This window comes from Physella acuta, unplaced genomic scaffold (assembly GCF_028476545.2).
Source record: "Physella acuta isolate Inbredline_101_S28 unplaced genomic scaffold, ASM2847654v3 ptg000193l, whole genome shotgun sequence".
Taxonomy (NCBI): domain Eukaryota; kingdom Metazoa; phylum Mollusca; class Gastropoda; family Physidae; genus Physella; species Physella acuta.
Window position 1 is genome coordinate 86122 of NW_026731712.1, and position 25896 is coordinate 112017.

General features: G+C 38.3%; 2 protein-coding genes across 2 annotated transcripts; both read left to right on the plus strand.

The window, feature by feature from the left end:
* Positions 1-7175: 7175 nt before the first annotated feature.
* Positions 7176-15848, plus strand: LOC131936880 (uncharacterized). The gene is made up of 12 exons (XM_059293977.1): positions 7176-7380; positions 8731-8933; positions 9769-9813; positions 10245-10394; positions 10727-10863; positions 11106-11154; positions 11247-11358; positions 11863-11932; positions 13023-13178; positions 13805-13950; positions 14337-14488; positions 15238-15848. The coding sequence occupies exons 2-12, from the start codon at positions 8741-8743 to the stop codon at positions 15483-15485; spliced, it is 1458 nt and encodes a 485-aa protein (XP_059149960.1). The 5' UTR covers positions 7176-7380; positions 8731-8740; the 3' UTR covers positions 15486-15848.
* A 4421-nt stretch (positions 15849-20269) lies between these two features.
* Positions 20270-25645, plus strand: LOC131936879 (protein mono-ADP-ribosyltransferase PARP12-like). The gene is made up of 8 exons (XM_059293976.1): positions 20270-20376; positions 20532-20580; positions 20687-20795; positions 21296-21365; positions 22409-22563; positions 23664-23825; positions 24220-24371; positions 24677-25645. The coding sequence occupies exons 1-8, from the start codon at positions 20362-20364 to the stop codon at positions 24949-24951; spliced, it is 987 nt and encodes a 328-aa protein (XP_059149959.1). The 5' UTR covers positions 20270-20361; the 3' UTR covers positions 24952-25645.
* Positions 25646-25896: the final 251 nt, after the last annotated feature.

The window sequence follows — 25896 nt, forward strand, 5'->3', positions numbered from 1 at the left end:
CCTGAGTAACAACTGCCACCGTATTTTTTGATGCCGAGAAGGCGTATGACCGAGTCAATCCATCATTACTGCTTCTCAAACTGCAGAGGGAGGGGATAAGAAGTGCTCTGTATTTTTGGCTGAGACAGTTTCTTTTGTGTCGCCGTCTTCTGACCAAAGTAAATGGAGTTTTATCGAACTATTTGCCTCTTAAACAGGTTGTACCACAAGGTTCATCCCTGTCCTGTATGTTACTAAAGGTAATCCAGGCTAACCGTGCCTTATACGCTGATGATCTACTGTGCCACAGTACAGGTCGGACTTTGAAGCATAAACAACGTGCACTCCAGTCTGATCTAGATGCTATTTCTGCGTATTGTATGACGTGGCAGCTTCGGTTGAATCCATCGAAGTGTTCATGTATAATATTTTCACTCGCAGTGTGTGGAGCAGATGATCGCCTGAATTTGACCTTGAATGGTGAGGTCATGTCATACTCCCCCCACCCTTGTCACATAGGGGTGACTTTGGACAGGAAACTACTTTTGCGGACACTGATTAAAACTGCCACCACCAAATTTGATCAACACTTCTACGGTACACTCTCCAAGCTGGTTTATACCAACTGGGGCTCATCGGCCTCTGCGGTCCGTGTTAAGACGGTGGTTGATTGTTATGCCCCTGTTTTGCCTTTGGCCCCTTCTCGCTCTCTGGCTGAGCTTTACGTGCGGCATCGCAGAGCTGTGCGCCTTGTGCGCGGCCTTTCTTCCAAATATTTGTACGTGATCTCCAGTGTTATTGCAGCACTGGAGCCGATAGACCTCTCGTTTTATAGGGCGATGACTTTATCCTTTGAGCTTTTCAGGCGACAACCAGTTGGCTCAGGCGACTCCCAGTTGGCTCAGGCGACTCCCCAGTTGGCTCAGGCGACTCCCCAGTTGGCTCAGGCGACTCCCCAGTTGGCTCAGGCGACTCCCCAGTTGGCTCAGGCGACTCCCCAGTTGGCTCAGGCGACTCCCCAGTTGGCTCAGGCGACTCCCCAGTTGGCTCAGGCGACTCCCCAGTTGGCTCAGGCGACTCCCCAGTTGGCTCAGGCGACTCCCCAGTTGGCTCAGGCGACTCCCCAGTTGGCTCAGGCGACTCCCCAGTTGGCTCAGGCGACTCCCCAGTTGGCTCAGGCGACTCCCCAGTTGGCTCAGGCGACTCCCCAGTTGGCTCAGGCGACTCCCCAGTTGGCTCAGGCGACTCCCCAGTTGGCTCAGGCGACTCCCCAGTTGGCTCAGGCGACTCCCCAGTTGGCTCAGGCGACTCCCCAGTTGGCTCAGGCGACTCCCCAGTTGGCTCAGGCGACTCCCCAGTTGGCTCAGGCGACTCCCCAGTTGGCTCAGGCGACTCCCCAGTTGGCTCAGGCGACTCCCCAGTTGGCTCAGGCGACTCCCCAGTTGGCTCAGGCGACTCCCCAGTTGGCTCAGGCGACTCCCCAGTTGGCTCAGGCGACTCCCCAGTTGGCTCAGGCGACTCCCCAGTTGGCTCAGGCGACTCCCCAGTTGGCTCAGGCGACTCCCCAGTTGGCTCAGGCGACTCCCCAGTTGGCTCAGGCGACTCCCCAGTTGGCTCAGGCGACTCCCCAGTTGGCTCAGGCGACTCCCCAGTTGGCTCAGGCGACTCCCCAGTTGGCTCAGGCGACTCCCCAGTTGGCTCAGGCGACTCCCCAGTTGGCTCAGGCGACTCCCCAGTTGGCTCAGGCGACTCCCCAGTTGGCTCAGGCGACTCCCCAGTTGGCTCAGGCGACTCCCCAGTTGGCTCAGGCGACTCCCCAGTTGGCTCAGGCGACTCCCCAGTTGGCTCAGGCGACTCCCCAGTTGGCTCAGGCGACTCCCCAGTTGGCTCAGGCGACTCCCCAGTTGGCTCAGGCGACTCCCCAGTTGGCTCAGGCGACTCCCCAGTTGGCTCAGGCGACTCCCCAGTTGGCTCAGGCGACTCCCCAGTTGGCTCAGGCGACTCCCCAGTTGGCTCAGGCGACTCCCCAGTTGGCTCAGGCGACTCCCCAGTTGGCTCAGGCGACTCCCCAGTTGGCTCAGGCGACTCCCCAGTTGGCTCAGGCGACTCCCCAGTTGGCTCAGGCGACTCCCCAGTTGGCTCAGGCGACTCCCCAGTTGGCTCAGGCGACTCCCCAGTTGGCTCAGGCGACTCCCCAGTTGGCTCAGGCGACTCCCCAGTTGGCTCAGGCGACTCCCCAGTTGGCTCAGGCGACTCCCCAGTTGGCTCAGGCGACTCCCCAGTTGGCTCAGGCGACTCCCCAGTTGGCTCAGGCGACTCCCCAGTTGGCTCAGGCGACTCCCCAGTTGGCTCAGGCGACTCCCCAGTTGGCTCAGGCGACTCCCCAGTTGGCTCAGGCGACTCCCCAGTTGGCTCAGGCGACTCCCCAGTTGGCTCAGGCGACTCCCCAGTTGGCTCAGGCGACTCCCCAGTTGGCTCAGGCGACTCCCCAGTTGGCTCAGGCGACTCCCCAGTTGGCTCAGGCGACTCCCCAGTTGGCTCAGGCGACTCCCCAGTTGGCTCAGGCGACTCCCCAGTTGGCTCAGGCGACTCCCCAGTTGGCTCAGGCGACTCCCCAGTTGGCTCAGGCGACTCCCCAGTTGGCTCAGGCGACTCCCCAGTTGGCTCAGGCGACTCCCCAGTTGGCTCAGGCGACTCCCCAGTTGGCTCAGGCGACTCCCCAGTTGGCTCAGGCGACTCCCCAGTTGGCTCAGGCGACTCCCCAGTTGGCTCAGGCGACTCCCCAGTTGGCTCAGGCGACTCCCCAGTTGGCTCAGGCGACTCCCCAGTTGGCTCAGGCGACTCCCCAGTTGGCTCAGGCGACTCCCCAGTTGGCTCAGGCGACTCCCCAGTTGGCTCAGGCGACTCCCCAGTTGGCTCAGGCGACTCCCCAGTTGGCTCAGGCGACTCCCCAGTTGGCTCAGGCGACTCCCCAGTTGGCTCAGGCGACTCCCCAGTTGGCTCAGGCGACTCCCCAGTTGGCTCAGGCGACTCCCCAGTTGGCTCAGGCGACTCCCCAGTTGGCTCAGGCGACTCCCCAGTTGGCTCAGGCGACTCCCCAGTTGGCTCAGGCGACTCCCCAGTTGGCTCAGGCGACTCCCCAGTTGGCTCAGGCGACTCCCCAGTTGGCTCAGGCGACTCCCCAGTTGGCTCAGGCGACTCCCCAGTTGGCTCAGGCGACTCCCCAGTTGGCTCAGGCGACTCCCCAGTTGGCTCAGGCGACTCCCCAGTTGGCTCAGGCGACTCCCCAGTTGGCTCAGGCGACTCCCCAGTTGGCTCAGGCGACTCCCCAGTTGGCTCAGGCGACTCCCCAGTTGGCTCAGGCGACTCCCCAGTTGGCTCAGGCGACTCCCCAGTTGGCTCAGGCGACTCCCCAGTTGGCTCAGGCGACTCCCCAGTTGGCTCAGGCGACTCCCCAGTTGGCTCAGGCGACTCCCCAGTTGGCTCAGGCGACTCCCCAGTTGGCTCAGGCGACTCCCCAGTTGGCTCAGGCGACTCCCCAGTTGGCTCAGGCGACTCCCCAGTTGGCTCAGGCGACTCCCCAGTTGGCTCAGGCGACTCCCCAGTTGGCTCAGGCGACTCCCCAGTTGGCTCAGGCGACTCCCCAGTTGGCTCAGGCGACTCCCCAGTTGGCTCAGGCGACTCCCCAGTTGGCTCAGGCGACTCCCCAGTTGGCTCAGGCGACTCCCCAGTTGGCTCAGGCGACTCCCCAGTTGGCTCAGGCGACTCCCCAGTTGGCTCAGGCGACTCCCCAGTTGGCTCAGGCGACTCCCCAGTTGGCTCAGGCGACTCCCCAGTTGGCTCAGGCGACTCCCCAGTTGGCTCAGGCGACTCCCCAGTTGGCTCAGGCGACTCCCCAGTTGGCTCAGGCGACTCCCCAGTTGGCTCAGGCGACTCCCCAGTTGGCTCAGGCGACTCCCCAGTTGGCTCAGGCGACTCCCCAGTTGGCTCAGGCGACTCCCCAGTTGGCTCAGGCGACTCCCCAGTTGGCTCAGGCGACTCCCCAGTTGGCTCAGGCGACTCCCCAGTTGGCTCAGGCGACTCCCCAGTTGGCTCAGGCGACTCCCCAGTTGGCTCAGGCGACTCCCCAGTTGGCTCAGGCGACTCTCCAGTTGGCTCAGGCGACTCTCCCAGTTGGCTCAGGCGACTCCCCAGTTGGCTCAGGCGACTCCCCAGTTGGCTCAGGCGACTCCCCAGTTGGCTCAGGCGACTCCCCAGTTGGCTCAGGCGACTCCCCAGTTGGCTCAGGCGACTCCCCAGTTGGCTCAGGCGACTCCCCAGTTGGCTCAGGCGACTCCCCAGTTGGCTCAGGCGACTCCCCAGTTGGCTCAGGCGACTCCCCAGTTGGCTCAGGCGACTCCCCAGTTGGCTCAGGCGACTCCCCAGTTGGCTCAGGCGACTCCCCAGTTGGCTCAGGCGACTCCCCAGTTGGCTCAGGCGACTCCCCAGTTGGCTCAGGCGACTCCCCAGTTGGCTCAGGCGACTCCCCAGTTGGCTCAGGCGACTCCCCAGTTGGCTCAGGCGACTCCCCAGTTGGCTCAGGCGACTCCCCAGTTGGCTCAGGCGACTCCCCAGTTGGCTCAGGCGACTCCCCAGTTGGCTCAGGCGACTCCCCAGTTGGCTCAGGCGACTCCCCAGTTGGCTCAGGCGACTCCCCAGTTGGCTCAGGCGACTCCCCAGTTGGCTCAGGCGACTCCCCAGTTGGCTCAGGCGACTCCCCAGTTGGCTCAGGCGACTCCCCAGTTGGCTCAGGCGACTCCCCAGTTGGCTCAGGCGACTCCCCAGTTGGCTCAGGCGACTCCCCAGTTGGCTCAGGCGACTCCCCAGTTGGCTCAGGCGACTCCCCAGTTGGCAACCCCATGCGAGATATGGTCGACGATTGGCGTTCCCAAGCACACTGCCTTCAGCGGTTGCGCTGCCGGACTTGGGTCGAAATGGCCGAGTACCTGCTGAACCAGTTGATGGAACCATTACCTAATGGATGATTTCCTACCTACCATTCTATCCTCACATTAACAAAGTAAGTCGCCACATTTCTTGTTGTCTAAGTATAACTATGAAAGTTGTATTGGTTGTTTTTATTTTGATGGTATTCGTATCTCCATTTAATTGCGTACGTTTCGTTAGTCATACACATTATAATATTAATTCATCAAAATGCATGCCTTCATTATTATGCTTAAATGCAAGCCTAAACATACTTATTAACTTGCCCGTCATTTCAGAGCACCACGCACACAACATATTTTTTTTAGCACACGTACTATTGGTTCTCATAGGGAACTTTGCTTGTGAAGCAAATGGCCCACGTAAACTACATTATCGTTACACAAAATGTAAGACATTTTCCCCCGAAACATGATAATTTTATATGGTTCTTATTATCTAATTAAATAATTCACACAAGTTTTATAAACCCATGTGTTACTCGATATTTAAAAAAAAAAGGAATTTAAAAAGTCTTTAAAAATGTAGAGGTGATCCACCTACTAACACAGTGTGATGGACTCTATCAAGACACATTAAATCTGCTTAAAGTTATAGAAGTCCTAGGGAGACTAAATGGTCAAGCAATAGAACCTATATGTTTGCTATATCCCGAGGTGGATCTCCCCCCCCCCCCCACCCGGACAGCAAACTTTTTTTTAGGAAAGAAAACTCCAATCTCAAACAACTGCCGTCAGACGAAACAAAACATAACATACTTTACCCGCATCTGGACTTTTAAATTTTTTTTATCCCCCCCCCCCCTTCCCCTAGAAGTTTCAAATACACCCTACCCCCCCCCCCCCCCCACACACACACCCCGTAAAGTAATAACATAGATAGGCCTACTACTGACTGCACCCCTCCCTCCCAGACACTACTCCTCTACCTCTGTTAGAACAAAATGTTTCCCACACATTCAACCCGTTTAAGTTGGACTTTTGCAAAGAAACAACAACATTACTGCTAGTGTGAAGGCTCTTGCTTAAAAGAAGTACTCTTACAGACATACTTTAGACATTAGTCGCTCCTACTACACCAAAAACCTGGCTACGCCCAAGGTGTACTTTATACCCGCCGATTCATCCGACTTCAAATAAAATCAGATTTCTGCTTCAAGTTTTTAATCACCTAACACCATGTTTACAATTGCAACATGTATACTATACATATCTTTAATGAAAACTTTGCAATAAATGAGTAGCCCCCTCCCCTCCAACATGTTCTGATAACAGTAACTTGCGCCGAAGTTTTGTTTCGCTACTGGTGTATTGTGTACTTGTCGTAAGTGTAAACGCGGTGTAAGTAGAATCTAGTAATGAGTGTTGCAAAGCAAAACAATGGTCTGCTGATACTGATTGCGTCTTACTAGACAGTCTTATCACTGAATCAGACTACTAATGATTACATCGAAAAAACCATACAATTAGAAGCTTGAAGGATCTGCTTTTAAAATGATTTAAGATCATTTGTATACAGTTATAAAATTAATCATAGCTGGTTTGATTTAATCAAATCTTTTCCCGAATTTCGTCGGGTGAGGTAGTCTAACGCTAAGCCTGCCTTGAGTTGAGTACACTCTCACGTAGACTCTATGTATGATTTTCATCCTAACGCTTTTGGCTACCAACCTTTCTCATTTACATTTAGCCCTAGATCTAGATCTACGTAGCTATTACTATTTGGATTCTAAATCTAATATTTAGTTGCTAGTTACTAATTATGACGCAGTAATCTTTGTGGTAAAACCACAGAGGACAGTTTAGGTTACTGAAACAAACCAGGAATTTTTCTTTTACTTATTCGAGAAAGTACACTGCCGCTTTATTATAATCTTTGATGGTGGTGGGGGAGGGGTTACTTTACTTTTGGTGGGGATTTTCTGAAAACGATCCCTGAGGAGTTTTAACTAAAACACAATTAATAAATAGTTATTAAATAGGTCCATATATTCATTATTATATTTATGAATTATATGTAAATATGTAGGCTTTTGTGCTGTGTGGCTTACTTGTTTGTCAATGTTTGTGTTTGTATGGCAGTTTGTGTTAAATGAAAAAAAACCTACTATAAAACAGTTTCAGTTTCACTTTACAATGGAAAATTATAAGCTATTCCAAGTAAAGCAGTTATTATAATACAAATAAAAATAGTTGTGGCTAACTGTAAACTTAACTAGTAACTAGGCCAACTGAAAGTTTGATGATGATGATCGTAATATTAATTTTAAGGCCTATAGAATCTACTAGATTTAATAGCAGTAGATTTAAGGCTTATCTTTAAAATTTAATCTAATAGTTTTTATAAAATATTAAAGTTATAGATATTATACAACTATTGAAGAACAGTCTGTAGTCTAGGCTACCCAGTTCACATGTATGTTTTTAAATTATATCTGTCTATAATCTTGATCTTATTACTAAGAACTTAATTAATACTATATTATGGTAGAGTAAAAAAGTAGCCTAAGTTATAAAATAAATTGAATGGTAGTTTTTTAAAATAAGTAAGGCTATGTCATCACTATATTAAAAAATTAATGAAAGTGTTTAACAATAAACTATTATTGTATACCAGTGGCGTAGCGAGGGTGAGGTGGGGGGAGGGGTGACACCATTTAGGGGGGTGACATCAAGGCATAAAAGTTGCTTAATGTACACAAGAAAAATGCTTTTTTGCCTGTTCCATTAATTAATGTTAGTCTTTTAGGTTAAATTGACAATTATTATAAAGGATTTGGTCACACCATGACGTAAACATGTTAACTCTATTGAAAAAAAATACTACATCCAAATATATTATTAATGGACTATAGATAAACATGGTTACTATTAAGTCTGCAGTGATTAAAGCTTATTTACTTACATGTACGCGTATTTGGCATAAATTTAAATTATAGGTTGATGTAGGTCGACACACACACACATATAGAATATTCATTTATATATGTTGTTTTTTTTTGTGGGGGGGGGGGGGGGGGGGAGGGGGGTGACACCACGAAGTGCCACACCTGGTGACACTTTACCTAGTGACGCCACTGGTATATACTATATAGATTAGGTAAGCTTTAGTTTAAGCCTACACAATTTTAAAAAGTAAATTCTAGATCTATCTCTTGTCACATGATCTGCTAGTAATTATATTATAGGCCTATACAATTAGATTCCACTTACATAGTACATAATTACACCTTCTTTTTCATTGCTCTTCTGCATTAATATTACTAGCATATTTATTATTTGTATTTGTTTGTCCTACACATGTTCAATTAAGAACAACTGTTCAGTAATTTTAAGAATTATAATATTACTATGATAAGTAATTTTGCCTAAAATTATATTATTGAAACATTATTCAAAATATTTTTCTTCTTTGCTCTTATTTGTAATTTTGAAGGAGATTTTTGTTTCAACACAGTTAAATATTACGTATTAACATGTTATGCATGATGTGGCATGTTAGTTCTGACTTAGCTTGATTTTCTTCCTGTATTTGCTTCCATAGTCATTGTCCATCCAAGAACAATTTGCAAGGCAGCAATTGTTTGATTTTGGAGCTTTTTTGTTCCCAGATGGGATGCGGTCTCCAGCCACATATGCCCAGGAGTTAGCAATCATGTTTTCCTTCTCCTTTTTCAGTAATCACTTGCTTTTATTTTTGACTAATTATCATTAATTTATTTTATCCTACTCATCTAAACACAAACTTATTTACATTTGATTTCAGAATATAAAAAATGGCACAACGATTACCAGATCACGAATATATATTATACAAAGCTATAAATAAAATAATAGAAAAATCTCCGCATTTGGACTACACAAAGTTAGCTGAAGCAGCAGCTACTGCTGGCAGGGAATTTAAAGATCTCCTGCTCTCAAATAAAGATTCAGCTGTTGGTATAATATTGACTATATATACAACACAAGGTAAGAGCAGATTTAAGATACAGCAAGAGGTTAAAAAACACCAGGAAGAAGTTTCTAAAAGCATAATGTGCATTTAAAAACGTAAAATAATATTTAAACCAGATTTAATTCATTTAGTAAAAATTCCCTTTTCAAACCTTACGGTCTATGGGGCAAGTAAAGTAGAGTTCACTTGTTTCTGTGACCTCTGCATATGAAGAGACAGTGTGGTCAGCACTATGCCCAGCCGCCTTTACTTTCCCTATCGTGAGTTAGGTACCCATCAGAGTTGGGTGGACTCAGGGACGGTATACTGACCTGTACCTGGATCCAAACTCGAGACTTACGGGTTAGAAGTATAGCTTTCTACTGCTAGACCACTCCGTCCCATAATTCATTTAGTACCGTAACATAAAAAATAAAACTCTATAAATTTAATTCAGTGTGCTCTTCTAAAAATTTCTAGTGGGAAAACTATCTCAGATTTTTAAGGCACATAATATATAAATCTAAGAAGCCTGTTTTTAGCATCAGTTGAGTCAGTTATTAAAGATCTACATTTCTCATACCTATCTATTTTCAAAATATTATTATAATTATAAAAATAATATCATTATTGCAGTATATGTTTGTAATCCATCTCTTACATCTTCCATAACATCCATCTACTCATATATATATATATATACATACATACATACATACATACATACATACATACATACATACATACATACATATATATATATATATATATATATATATATATATATATATATATATATATATATATATATATATATATATATATACATACACCTGCACTGAATCTAATAATATTTAATCATCTCTAAAGCGAATTCAAAGAAAACAGAAGAATCTGATGTTGCACATATACCAGGTAACTAACAATGTTCCCCATTTTTATCTACCTACAGCCACTGATAAAACTGATAGGACAGTATTGAATCATAGGAATAGGTTTTTTTTTTTTTTGGCATTGCTGTTTGGGTCAAAGATAGATTAAAGATCAGGGTTAGAATTCCTTGCAAAGTATGAAATAAGATTTATATTATACTTTGGCTGCCCATTTAGGTCTTCTGTAGAACATTTATGCTAAGTATACATGAGAGGGAGATAATTACCATGTGGGTAAAAAAAAATTGGCTGGGTGGGGGGGGAGGTGTTGAAAGGATGTTTATTTTTATTTATATTTTTAGCATTGGCTGAAGAATCATTTTTTTCTTTTGTTTTTGTTTTTACATTTATATTTTTAACTTACTAATTAAAAAAACAATTGTTTTCTTCTTCCCTTTGATTAATCTCATATAGAGGCTGCCACATTTGATCCAAGATTTGATCAATCTGATGACATGGAGGTGGATGATGCAAATAGTTTGGAGACAGCCTCAGAAAACTCTTTAACAGATTGTGTACATTATAAAACTATCACTTACGCTGGAGCAAGTAGACCTATTATAGGTGCAATTTTTTTTGTATTTAAAACATTCTAAACTAAAAAATGTTTTTGTTCATTGCTTAACTTAGTTATTATAATTTGATTATTGATTGACTTTTTAAAAAATTTTGATTATCAATTGTTCATTAAAATATCCCTGCATATATTACTAAATATTGGTATCACAAAATTTCTTTTATGCTAGATCTAGAGATTTCCGGTTGTATTTAATGTTGCTACTTTTCCATAAAAATGTTATTTCATAAAAATGATTTCATGTTTTTGAATCAACTGAAGTATTTACTCTCAATTTGACAAATCTAATTTTATTTTTATTTATATATTCTATTCACAGCTGACAAGAATTCTATCCAGTGTGAAAACTGTTTTAAATCATTCCCTATAACAGAAATTAATACATGTGAAAGCAGCCACAAAACATGTATAGTTTGTATTAAAACTGCTATTCATACCTTCATGGATTCAAAAAATGTAAGAATTTTTTTAAAACGATATTTGGCTTAGCTTTACACTCAGTGAATGGATTAGACTGGTATTTGAACCTAGATTAAGCTTAAATATATATATAACTTACTAGAATAAAATATATGTAGAATGACTATTAAATCAATCAGTAGTAGGCCTACACATAATTACTTACATTATAATAATGTAATTGTTTCATAACAATTATTTTTTACTGTTTGTATTAATTTTTTGCTATTCATTTACAGATAAACTTGATGTGCCCTATTGAACAATGTGATTCTATTGTAAAATTAGGTTTGTATAATTCCATTTGTGTATTATATTTTTTGTTATATTTTTATCAATTAAGATGTTGCATTAATTTTAACTTCTTGATATGTTTTTAGATAAATTGGCAACTAGCTTGGATTCACTAATATATAATCAGCTGAAAAAAAAGATTTTGAAACGTTCAGCTAAAGAAACGCAAACTAAAGATAGCAGTTTAGAGAAAATTTTGTAAGTTATAACATTGTAGAATTTCTATTCCTGACCAAATAATTATATGTAAATTAAATTTATTCTACATCCAAAATAATTTTAGAATTATCATTGGATAAGGGTTATCCTTTTATTATTTCCTACCTTTGTGTATTTTGTCTTAACTTGTAATTTTGGACTTTGTATTATTTTATTATCACAAGCTTTGGGTTACCTTGTATGTAATAATGTCTTATGTTTTATTGTAGCTGATAGCTTTGTTGTTGTCATGACACATAGGTTGTGTTGTGCGCATGGAATAATTGGTTACAAGAGTTCTTTCCCTTATCCAGGTTCTATAACTTATTTTCTCCCCATATTCTTTATTTTAATAAACTAAACCACTAGTTATATTTTATTCTATTTAGCTGCTCTTTAATTCTATTTTGTCAGCATCTCTTAATAATATTGCAAAATAAAAACCTGTTCAAGATTTTAGCAATGCAAAAATTTCTCATGTTATTTTATTAATCTTTTTTACAGGTGCATGCGATGTGAGAAAGATATTATTCTACTAAAAGAAGATATTTTCTACAAATGCACAGGGTGTAAGGTAGTATAATTTTTTAAAATTCTGTGACATAATTAAAAATTAGATGGAAAAATTTGAGATTAAATCCTGGCTTTGTATACTAAACTGTATTGAATGGGTAAAATCTTTAGCTGACTCATGATATTTAACCAGCCTCTGTGATGGATTGAGGTTGGAAAGAAAATCCTGGTCAAAGGAACAGGTGTTTAGGTCAGTTTAGGACATGGGTGTGACAAAGACTTGGTTGGGCAGATTTAAAAGTATAGCTAAAAGTTTGTTATACTTTTACTCCTAATATTATACAATGTAAAATTTTCATACTAGTAAATTAACTAGCTGCATTTATATACCCACTAAAGTTAAGGACATAATAGTCTTGACTGGAAACTGAAAACTAGACTTTTGAGGATACACAATTTAGAACTGTTAGGGAAACATTTTAGTTTCAAATTTTTCGGTTACTAAAGGTCTGTGAATAAATGCACTACTTGATATTGGAATGTAGGACAAGCAATCAAGTCAATACACCACTATAGAAGCAATTGACTAGATCTAGATATATATGTATGACATGCAATGTTACTTAAAATGTGAGGCTAAAGTGAGTTGGTGATTTCTATCACCAAAAGCCATAAGATTTTTTTCTGGGCTCAGTTAAGTTTGATGACTTTGTGTCCACCCTGTCCTGATTGACATTGTGAAAAGTCAAGGTGGCAGAGCATACAATTACTCCACAGAAACATGAACATCTTCATCTGTTCTATCGACTGCCAGCTATATAATAGGGTAAACAATTACTCTTTTGGTCCATGGGGCACATGAAGTAGAGTTCACCTGTTTCAGTGACCTAAGAATTATGTAGTTAGAACTATGTTCAGCAGCCTCTACTTTTAATGTGAGTTAGGTACCCATCAGAGCTGGGTGGACTCATGGATGTTCTACTGACATGAACCCAGAATTCAAACAAGATTTTAGGGTTAGTAGTTGTACCCTCTAACATTTGACCATGCTGTCCCACATATATGGGTACTTAATTTGGTTAGTTTATTCTCAATAAAATTGTTTTGATTTATTGATAAAAATTAATTGTTGATTAAAAACCATATAATAGCATGAAGCATGCAGGATTTGTCACAGACAAAGAGAATCAAATGACAGACATGTTGAGTGTAAGGTACTACACCATGTTGGAAGTAAATGCTTCACCAATCCTGAAATATTTCCTGCAAACTGGGAGATGTACAGTGCTATGGCAAATGATGAAGCAGTTAGTAAACATTTGCATTGGGTTTTAAACATTAAGGGGTCAATCAATTTTCACATTTATAAATCTAGTTCTTGCTAGAATTACATACAAATGCATTTTGGCAGGCCATTTTTTATTTCCAAAAATATATCACTATATATATCAATATCAATTATGTCAAACTTAAACAAGAATGCCTAGCGTCACATTCAAAGAATGCACTTCATGTCAATAAAAATTAAGCTTATTTAAACATTAACCAGATTTCAATAACTTTTAAAATGTGCTTTGCATGCAGAATGCAATTTTGACATTTTTTAACTATAGGTTTGTAAATTTATTTTTCAATTTTCAAACCTGGTAAACAACAGCAGTTCTAGTTGGTGTATTTACTATACATGTACATAACACAATACAGGTTATAATCACATTTTGTTTGATATTTCTCCCACAGCACATCGTATAACACAAGGCATGTTTTCACACACATTTTAAGAATGCTAATGTAATTTTTTTTTTATATTACTAACTTTTTAATGCACTTTCACCAGTATTAATCCAATAGCTAGAAACTGGTTCTTAGACAAGGTGGAAGTTGCATTTTTATTATTGTTTCAGTAATAATCATAAATATTTTGAATTGCCAGACATTCGACTTGCTGTGTAGTGTTAAGCTCAACAGTAGTGAGGGGCTAGCAGTTAAAGATATGTTTTCTAGGACTTTCTCCGGGAAAGCAAAGCTCAAATCAATTCAGCGAGTACAAAAACCACAACTATGGGAGAAATATTATTTGTGAGTAGAAGTTAAAAAAAATTTTTTTATTTAAATGTATTGTTAAATATTGTTTTGAGTGGTATGAAAATATATTTATAGGGAAAATGTTGCTGTAGGTATGTACATTCTTCAGAATTTAATTGTGTGCAAAGTATATAAATGTTAAAAATTAGTACTTCATTGAAATTTTACTGAAAAAATAAAAAGAAGTATATTATCTATGTCAGAAAACTAAGTAAATTGCCATTCTGAGTTTTTACTAAAATTGAATTTATATTGGTAAAAATTTACTAATATCTTCTGTACCTCAGGCCTAGTTTTATTTAAAATAGATGTTGTGACTTTTCTTCTTAAACATGCACACAAAAGTTGCTGTTAATTTATTATTATATTAATTTAAACAGGAAGAGGAAGCACATGGTGGAGGAGATAGGGCTTGACAAGATCAAAGAACGAGCACTCTTCCATGGGACCAAGAAAGAAAATATTGATTTGATTTGTCAAGAAGGTTTTGATATGAGAGTCCCAACTGCCAATGGAGATGTATTTGGAAAAGGTATTAATTATCTTTTTAAATAAATTGAAAATGATACTGCAATAAATTTAAGCAAAAAGTAATAATTTTAAAAATTAGGTAGTGTTGCTATCCTCACAAATTAAAGACAATAACGGGTAAAGTGGATGCTTCAACCCAAGGTTTTCATCAGCATTGTGTTTAAAGACTAAACAAATAAGACAAATACTTGCACAATTTTGATACTAACATATCTCAGTAACCTGTTTTGTAGCAATATAAATTATCTTAACACTACCTTTATAAAAGGATAAGGATAACCTTTCTGACCAAGTAGTCCATAGTGCAGATGAATAAAATTCATGTTTCTATATGACCTTGGCATATAAAGGGATAGTGTGGTCAGTTCTATGCCCAGCCACCTTTCCTTAACGTAAGACAGGTACCAATTAGAACTGGGTAGACTCAGAAACGTCCTACAGACTCTGGCCTGGAATACAAACTTGAGACTTTTGTGGTAGCAGTCATAAACTCTACAGTCCATACATACAGTCCCATAGGTTTTAGACTAAATTTGGTAAAAAATGATTAAACATTACTAAAATAAATGCAACAAAAAAAGCTTTATTACTTTAAGTTTTGTTTTCTTTAAACTATTTTTTTTTTCAAGTTCTTTAAATAAGCCTATTAGTAAAGACATAGAAAGACAACAACAAAATATATAGACAATGAGTTATATCCAACCATTAAAATTTAAGCACCACCATTACACAATTTATTTTATATTTCAGGAATTTATTTTAGCCCCTGGTCCAGGTACTCAAAAATGTATACAGGAGGATGCGAACAAATGATTATAGCTAGAGTCTTGTGTGGAAATTCTACTCTAGGGTCATCTGAAATGACCCGTCCACCAAAAGACAGTTCTGGAAGGTTTTACGACACAACTGTTGACAATCTGGACAGGCCACTCAAGTTCTGTGTGTTTGACAACAGTCAGTGTTACCCAGCTTATGTTATTGACTACTCTAAGAAATAATGTAGTGTTTTTGTAATAAATTAGGCATACATTAAAAATAGACCTCTTCTGTACTTTGGCTGGACATAGAGGGGTGACCACTACCTAAAAGCTAATCACAGCCCCAATCAAAGTTCTAGCCCTAATCTGAACCTATATGTACTGACTGTAATCCTAATCCAAACACTGAACATATACTTAGACTTAGAAAGTAATATAACGAAAAAAGTAGAAAATGTATAAGAAATTTTTTTAAAAATGTGTGAATATAAATATATATATATATAAGTAAAATGCTGAGATTTGTCTAAATCTCAATTTCAGTATATGAGAATGCAGGAAGGTGTAAAATGGCTAGAACTCAAAATCTTTTTTGATTTTTTTTTTTTTTTTTTTTTTTTTTGCACTATTACAATTCTACAATTATATACTCTGCACGCGTTAAATTAAACATATAATAAATTTTTTAACGAAGTATTCATTCATACAGCTGTTGAGTTCAAGAGAATGCAATGTCTCTAGATTATCATTCAATATTTTACACATTGTTAGTTTTGAACTCTACTAAATGCATAGTGACAATAAAAATTAAGGTTGTTTCAAAAAATAAAAATAATTGTAAAACCTGTTTATACCACTGTTACATCTGTACAATGTTGTATGTTGCATATAAAGAATATTTTTGTCTCTATCATCACTGTAAACAACACTAATATTTACAATGAATTCAATGAATATTGAATTTATTTTGCTTTTCAATAAAGTGGTTGACTAAGAAACTTCATATTTTTTGTGTTTCTTTTAATACAAATGTTGTTAGCAGGTCATTAACATATTGTTAGTATGTTGTAGTTTAAAGAAGTTAATCTGATTCAGTTCCCTCGTTGACTAAAGATAGTGCTGTCAGTTTTATAATCAGGGTTTTTTATTTTTCCTAACAAGAATCAGGTACCCATGAGAGCTGAGTGGACTCACAGTCATACGTCTAACATACTAACAACACTGTTATGATAAGAAGCTTTTAATATGCAGAAGAAAGAGAGAAACTATGATGAGTTTGATTATATTTTGTTCTGAAATGACTTTGTTTCAGAAATGCTTAAAAAGACTAACACTTTTATACAGCCTACTATGAAAAATTTAGCAGTTTTTACAGAGCTTAAAAAAAATTACTTTGATTTATACTGAAGTAAAATCGTGTGAAGATGTACAAACATAATTTTTTTAGTGAAATGTTTAAAATATTTTTTTTCTTCTGCTTTCTTAATTTTTAGTGTTGGAAAGAATTCCCTTCAACACAATTAAGCATACGTGTCAAAACACGATTTGGGAGAAAGCTTTGGTCAGTAAATCAAGTGAATGTTAATTTATTGAATTACGACGTAAATTTTTAGAGAAATATCCAAATGGGTGTTAAAATACTGGGGAATATGTGTATAAAAAACGATACACATCTAGAATATAATTTGTTATGTATTAAGTTTACATCTAAAAATTAATTGAAAAATAAGCGAAAAAACTTTTTAAAGCTACGAAGGGGTGTGGTGACGAGGGGGGGGGGGGGGCATCAATAAAAGACGCCATGCTTTTATTGCACAGAAATTATTTACACGTCGCTCCCACCACACCGAAAACCTGGCTACGCCCACAGTGCCAGGTGTACTTTTTACCCGCCGATTTACCCGACTTGGAATTAAATTAGACTTCTGCTTCAAGTTTTTAAATGGTTACGTTTGACCAAACAAAACAAAAGAATAGGCCTAATTTAAATAAAATGAATGTAGTAAGACTAACATTTGGTGATCGGGTCTTATTAGACAGTCTGATCACTGAATCAGTTTAGTGATTACATCGAACGGTGAAAAAAACGACAAAATAACACAAAACTTTTAAGGTCTAGCATACTTTTGTAAATATTATTTATTTAAAATCATTTGTTTACAGTTCTAAAATGAATCACCAGCTGGCTGGATTTTTATCTTTTCCCGCATTTCTTTCGTCAACTTAGGAAGTCTTGAGTACAGACTCACGTATGATTTTTACCCTCACGGTTTAGGCCCAGGCTACCAACTTTTCCCATTTTTTAGCTCTACGTATAACGTAGATATCTGGATCTAGAATCTAGTCTAAATCTAGTTGATGTTTATGATGTATAGTATTTTAGTAATTAGTATAGAATTAGATCTATACTATACTATATTGTCTATAATCTATAATTCTATATATTATATACAATTATATTAATGTAATAATAATAATATAAAGATCAGGATCTAGTAAAGTATAAATTAATATAAATTAAGTAGGCCTAGATCTATATATTATATTAATATATATTTATATTAATATTGCTATTCTTATACTAAGAACTATTACTATAAATATAGAATCCATAATTTACTATTAATTTAAATCTGTTGCATATAGATCTAGGCTTAATTAATTATTAATTAATTAGGGTTATATAATATCGATCTATTATATATTAATTATGTATGCTATCGCCAATGATATTCTTGATGGTAATCGACTGGATCATGCTGAAAACCACAAAAAACGACACAGGAATCCAGTAAAGTTTCACCAAAAGGCTAGAAGATCTTGATTTTGCCAATGACATCTGCCTTCTATCTCACAAGCATCAACACACGCAAGCCAAACTAAATCAGCTATCTGAAGAAGCCTCCAAAGTTGGACTAAAAATCAATAAAAATAAAACAGGTCATCAGAATCACTAACAGCCAGGACCTGCCCATACAGCTAAATGGAGAAGATTTACATGAAACGAACACATTCACATATCTGGGAAGCGTGATCAATAAAGACGGGGGAGCAGACGAGGACATAGAATGCCGTATCAACAAGGCTAGATGGGCCTTCAACTCACTGCGTCCGATGTGGAGGTCCACGGCCCTGTCACTTCGGAGCAAAATTGGGATTTTCAACTCAAATGTCAAGGCAGTGCTGCTCTATGGCTCGGACACTTGGAGAGTTACGAAGACAAATACTGATAAACTACAGGCATTCGTAAACAAATGCTTACGGCATATACTTAAAATAAGATGGCCAGACAAAATATCAAACAAAGTCCTGTGGCGAACTTTAAAGCAACAGCCAATAGAGACAGATATCAAGGCCCGTAAATGGGGATGGATCGGCCACATATTAAGAAAAGTAAAAGAAAACATCGCAAAACACGCTTTGGATTGGAATCCCCAGGGAAAAAGGAAGGTGGGCCGGCCAAGGAAGACATGGAGAATAACGGTTGAAGAAGAGGCGAAAACAGCTGGGCTCACATGGGCACAGATAAAGGGAGCAGCCCAAAACCGAGTCTGATGGAGATGTGTGGTTGCAGCCCTTTGCTCCCCAGGGGCCACAAAGGAATGATGATATATTAATTATAACTATATTGTTACAATATATTACATGGATTCTAGATTCTTAATGATATTTTAAAATATTTAATTTACTACTATTAGTAAGTTTTGTGTGGATCTTGTAGCTAATAATTAGAGGCGGCGTGGCCTATTGGTAGAGATCTAGACTGCAAACCCAAAAGTATCGAGTTCGAATCCAGGGTTTCAAATCAGTTGAACATCTCTGTGTCCACTCAGCTCTGATGGGTATCTAACTCACATGTTTAGGAAAGTAAAGACAGCTGGGCATAGTGCTGACCATATTATCCTATTGTATGCTGAGGTAATTGAAACAGATGAACTCTACTTTATCTACCCATGTGTCTTGGGCATAAATGGGAAAAGATATTGATGAATAACTAATAATTAAACTCAGCAAAGTTATAGTATACAACTGTATTAAACTGTACTGTACTTCCTATTTAAATTTTTTTTTAAATTCTGTTTTGTCCCCAGGTAGATGACATGATGCAGTCATTCTTGTAAAACCATAGGACAACAAGCTATTGAACCAAACCAGGGATTATTTTTTTTTTTAGCATTGCTGTTTGGGTCAAGTTTACTTGTAGGATTAAGGGTTAGTAATAAACTATTCAGATATATATATATATATATATATATATATATATATATATACGTATGTATATATGTTGAGGGTCTAGAATCTTATAGATGATTGGAAAATTGCACCTTGGAAATAAAGACCTTTGGCAGCAAGTTAAGTAGAGCCAGATGTTGCCAATATACAGTGTTTCTTCCAAACTTTATTTCCCGGGAAGGGGGCACTTTTTTGGGGGGGGGGGGGGGGGGACGACAACACTGTTAAAAGTATATATTTCTATGTAAATTCCATTTTGTGTTGGGGGGGGGGGGTAGACTTTCTTCAGGGCCATCCCCCTGAAGTGCTGCCTGGAAGAAACTCTGCCCATATCATATATCAAGCCCCGCCCCCCCCCCCCCCCCCCCACGCACACCCAGCTGATGACCCAAGCAGAGACACTACCTAATCTATATAGCTTGGCATCAGCTATGTCACAAAAGCTGCAGAAAGGGTACCTGAATTGAAATTCACATCACGTAAGGGGCGCCACTCCTGTTTTATTTAGTTTCCTCCCCTAGATGATTAGCTCTCCCCTTCCCAGTCACATGCCGGGAGGTTTGAACTCAGGAATTTAGATTTTAACAACCATCACCGTTCCCTCTCAACCATGGCAAGCTATATATGTATATATATATATACATATATATATATATATATATATATATATATATATGTATATATATATATATATATATATATATATATATATATATATAAAGCAAACTGTTAGTTTTCAGTTTAAATGTCTACTTTAATATTGTTTCTACTTTTAATTTATCAAATCACAGCTGTCTCATGTAACAATTGTTTCAATGCATCCACTCTTGCTGTAAGGGAATTTAATGTGTATAGCTTGTATTAAAACTGCTATGAGGACTTCATGGATTCCAGAAATGTAATGAGAAAAATATTGTTTATATGTTTTACAATGGATTGTATTAAGGATTAGAGATAGCTGTTAGCTTTTATGAAGTATTACAGTCATTAGAATCTCTTATGTGTTCAGGAACCACACTGTTTTACTCTCATTACTAATTTATTACTTTTCAGAGAAACATGAAAAGGCCTTTTGTGCAAGTTGATTTTGTTGAAAAGCTAGGTTTGTATTATTCCTGATAGCTAAGCTTTGTGCAATATATTTGTAATCAATAGAAGTGTTGTATTAATGTGCTAATTTTATCATGTGGTTTGAAATATGTTCACAGTCGATGTGGCAACTGACTTAGATTCACTTCTAAAAAACCAGGTGAAAGAAGACCATTTAAAACACAAGGCTAAAGAAGAAAAAAAAAGTAGTCACTTAGAGTGTTTTAGGTATGTATTATTACTGTAAAGTTTCTATATCTTATAAGGTAGTTAAGTGGAAATCATATTGATTCACCCCCAGGAATAATTAATTTTTAAATAAAGATAGGTGAGGGGTTGTATTTTTTCATGCACAATCTTATCATGTGTACTCTCATTTGGCCCATAGTTTTATTGTATTCATGAAAGTGTGTTATGTAATTTAACTTTAACATGACCTTTATTTTTGTTTTCTTAATGAATGGGTTATTTCTCTTGTCTTGTGATACAAGATGCTTGATTACATGAGTTAGTGCCCTTATCCAGGTTCAAATAATAACTCATTTTTTCCTCACATTTTAAAACAAATTTACTTTCCATGATAGCTCTGCCACCTTCCTGTTTATTTTTTCTTAACCACTTTTAAATTTAGCACCAACATATATAATTATCCAAATTAAAATACCTGTTGAGTATGTTAGAAATGTAAACAGTTTTGCTCATTGTCGTATTAACATTTTTTTTTACAGTTGTGTTCGTTGTGAAAAAGACTTTATGTTAGAAAAAGAAGCCATTTTCTACAGATGTACTGAATGTGAGGTAGCATTTTTTATCAATACTTTGGAAAATATAGTATAAATAAAACCATTCCATGCTAAATATACCTAAATTTCTACTGAAACCACTGACCTAAATTGCCTCAACATATGTAAAGAGGATCAGTGATGCCGTGTTGGTCAGAGGAAAATTCTGGACAAATAAACATGTCTCTAGGGCAAGAAACATTAGTGAGAAATAACTGTTTCTGCTTGTGTTGCAGTCAGCCTTGCTATAGACTTTTTATAGCTTGCTTTTTTTTTCTAAAGCTGAATTTTCAAGTGTTGGTTAAGAATTGTAACTCATTATAACTGGTTTTTTATTAGATAAATATGAGAATTTATTTAAATATTAACCTGTGTTTTGTATTTGAAAACAGTATGTAGGCATTTGGTAAAATAGAGTTAAGCTGCTTCTATGGTCATGGGATGTGAAAGGATTTTTAGAATAGTAAATTACTCAGCTGCAATTATTTACCCATTTATATCATGCATCAGAACTGGATGGCTTCAAGAAAATAATAGTCTTAAGCTGGAAACTAAAAACCAAACTTCTTCTATGGCCATGGGATGTGAAAGGATTTTTAGAATAGTAAATTACTCTGCTGCAATTACTTACCCATTTATATCATGCATCAGAACTGGATGGCTTCAAGGAATTATAATTGCCTTGAGCCGGAAACTAAAAACCAGACTTTTTGTTTCAAATTTCCAGTTACCATGTGTGTAGATGTATGCATTACTTGGTTTTATAGTGTTAGAAACAGTTCAAATCAATATAAAATCACAGAGACAGTGGACCATTTATGGCATTATGATGGTATTTTTTTAAAAAAAGACTGGTTACTGTGAGTGACCGCATGTACATTGTAGCATAAATAAAATACTTTACCATGAAATATGACAAAATTAAAATGTATTGGTATAATTAGTTTGTATTGGCACATTTTTCTGTTTGTGGTTTTCCTTTGCGCATTTTCTGTATGCGCATGTTTCGGGAACCTTGATTGAATCAGGATTAATTGTTAATTTTAAAATTTCCAACAGTATGAAGCATGTAGGTTTTGCCACCAGCCCAAACAGGCCAGATTAAATGACAGACATGATGGGTGCAGAATTTTACACCTTGCTGGCAGTAAATGCTTCACTGATCCAAAAATATTCCCTGCCAACTGGCATTCATTATTCAGTGCACAAATTTTGTAAGTAAAAGTAGTTCTGGTTTATATCGTCACCATTTGTGTGTACAAGAGACAGTGTGGTCAAATGGTTGAGCTAACAACTGCTAGCTTGAAAGTCTCGAGTTCGGATCCCGGGCTCGAGTCTGTAGGATGTCTCTGCCTCCACCCTGATGGGTATCTAAATCAGGTTTAGAAAACACTATCCCCCTATGTGCCAAGGTCATTGAAACCGATAAACTCTACTTCATCTGCCCTGTGTCCACCTTGATGGGTATCTAAATCAGGTTAGGAAAACACTATCCCCCTGTATGCCAAGGTCATTGAATCAGATAAATTCTACTTCATCTGCCCTGTGTCCACCTTGATGGGTATCTAAGTCAGGTTAGATACACTTCATTTGCCCCATCTTAGGCATGAATGAGTATAGCTGATGATTTGTTCTGTCTTATAGCTTGCTGTGTTTGTGTCATTGGACGAGCACGGAACTAATAATAGTGTCCTGATACGGTCCAGCTAGCATTGGCTCATGTAAAAAAGTGAAAGTATGTAAAGTTCCCTTTCAAACTCTGTGTATGGGGCAAGATTAAGTAAATTTCATTAGTTTCTGGGACCTCTAACTTTAAAGGGATAGTTTGATCAACACTATGCCCAGCCGCTTTTTCTTTCCCTAATGTGAGGTTCCCATCAGAACTAAGTGGAATCAGCTACGTAGCTACATCTTGAACCCAGATTCAAACTCAAGCCTTTCGGGTTAGCAGTCGTATGCTCTTCTACTACGCTGTCCCATTAGACTTACAAGTCTATTAATTGTTGGTTTGTTCTCATCATCTTTTACCATTCATGCCCAAGACACATGTGGCAGATGAAGTAGAGTTGATCCGCTTCAGAAACTTCAGTATGTCAAGGGATCGTGTGGTCAGCACTATGCCAAGCCACCTTTATTTTCCCTAACATTAGTTAGATACCCAATAGAGCAGGGTTGACTCAGGGACTGACTTGAACCCAGATTTGAACTCAAGACTTTCGTGTTAGCAGTTTAGTTCTCTACTGCTAGGTCACACTGTGCCATTTCAGTTTATTCTGCTAATTGAATATTTATTTATGTTTTTGTTATCCCCCAGTATTGTAGGTTGGCAGTCACTAGGCTGGCAGTGTCAAGTTGAGCTCAACAGCCTTGAGGGGCAAGCAATTATAGATATGTTTTGTAGTACATTTTTTAGGCCATCAAATCTCAGATCCATCATGCGAATACAAAACCAACAATTGTGGGAGAAATACTATCTGTAAGTGGAAGTTACAAAATAATGTTTAAAATACTTATATATTAATACTAAAATATATCATTTTAGGTTCATAAATTCACAAGCACTTAGTTCCTTACAAAGTATAAAAAGGAATTAGTTTTTTGTCTTACATATTATTAAAAAATAATTGATTAATTTAAATTTTATTGTAGAATAAAAACTAATTTTAAAAGATATGTATAATATAGAATTTATAATTCTTAATTTGTTTTTTTACTATAAATTTCAAGCAATTAATTGCTGATAATTATTAGTAATATGCACTGCTTAACCAAAATTATTTCAAATATGTTTTGCCTTTTCCCCTCAACCCCCTCCCCAAAAAATACACAAAAAGTTAATATATATATATATTAAAATATATTTTAAACAGGAAGAGGAAGCATATGGTGGAACAGATAGGACTTGACAAGATCAAAGAACGAGCACTCTTCCATGGAACCAAGAAAGAAAATATAAATTTGATTTGTCAAGAAGGTTTTGACATAAGAGTTCCAACAGCCAATGGAGATAAATGTGGGAAAGGTTAACTCATTGAATATTTTGTACATGTTATTAATAATTTAACTATTAAAAAATTTCTTACAATAAATTCACAGAATAGTAACATTGTTAATGATAAATTAGCACTATCAACTGAAAAAAATTAGTTCAAAGTTTAACTTTGTCATTAAGCAACCTTTACTATATTTTAAAATTAAATCTTTTCTTTAAGATATTTTAAATATTTCTTCAAATAATAATAGACCAAAAAATAAGATTATAACATCCAACCATTAAAAATAAAATTTAAGCATCAAGACTTAACAATTTATTCTATTATATTTCAGGAATTTATTTTAGCCCATATTCCCGTTTCTCATACCATTACACTGGAGGATGCAAATGTATGATTATAGCGCGGGTGTTGTGTGGAAATTCTACTGTAGGGTCCAGGGCAATGACCCGTCCACCTAAAGACAGCTCGGGCAGGTTTTACGACACAACTGTCAACAATCTGAACTGGCCAGTCAAATATTGTGTGTTTGACAACAGTCAGTGTTACCCAGCCTACATTATTGAGTACTCTGAGAAAACAAAAGAAAAACGAAAAGAGTGTTATTAAAGACTTTGTAGGACTACTTTGAGAAATCCAACTTAAAAAAATTGAATATTTTAGAATTTTATTTTACCTGATTGGAACCTAATTTTTATTTGCTATTTATGATTGTGTAAGCTGTTTAATGGGCATTGTGATTAGCATTTCACCACTATATTTTTTTAAAACACAAATTATTTTCAGTTTTCTTTTTGTTTTGCTGCCTATGTTAATTATTGATTGGGACAAGGTTCATTGGGTTATTTTTAGGGTTCTCAGTGCAATAGGCAGCAGTATCTTTTGAAGGTTGGTCAGTCCTCCATATGAACAGTAGGATCTTTCTTAGTGTGCTCAAACCATGTGAACAATAAGGTCTGTCTAGGGCTGGTCAGTATAGGACAACATCATTCTACATAAAGATTTTGAATCACTTGATTGTAAACAGCTGACACCTGCTGTCAATCTCTTAGAGATTCTAAACTTGAGATTAGCACTCAGTTGTTCACAAATGATAACCCAACCCATGACCCAGCTACATAATATAAGTTTGTATGACCCAACCACATGACCCACCTAACTGCAAGTCGCAAGTGGGTTGGAAATGCTCTTAAATCTCAATACATTTTGTGAATTTCAGTTAAATATCTTTGTTATTTCATGTTCACTTATCACCACCCTTACACACACATACACCCTGATTGAAATATGATGTTTAAGTAAGCCGAGGTTTTTTTTTATATTATGAGATTTAAAATAAGTTACGTATGTGTTGATTAGTGTCTGATGAGCAATAAAATGTGTTGAATTACAAGTTGAAAATTCATGTTGTATTTACGTGTGTCAATTGGTCTCAAGCTTCGTTTAATTTATTTTAAGAATGGATAATTAAAGTTTCTTCTTTTACTTCTTCGTTCTCAATTCTAATGGTGGAAGGGAATCCCTCCTACACAATTAAGTATTATGTGTCAACTT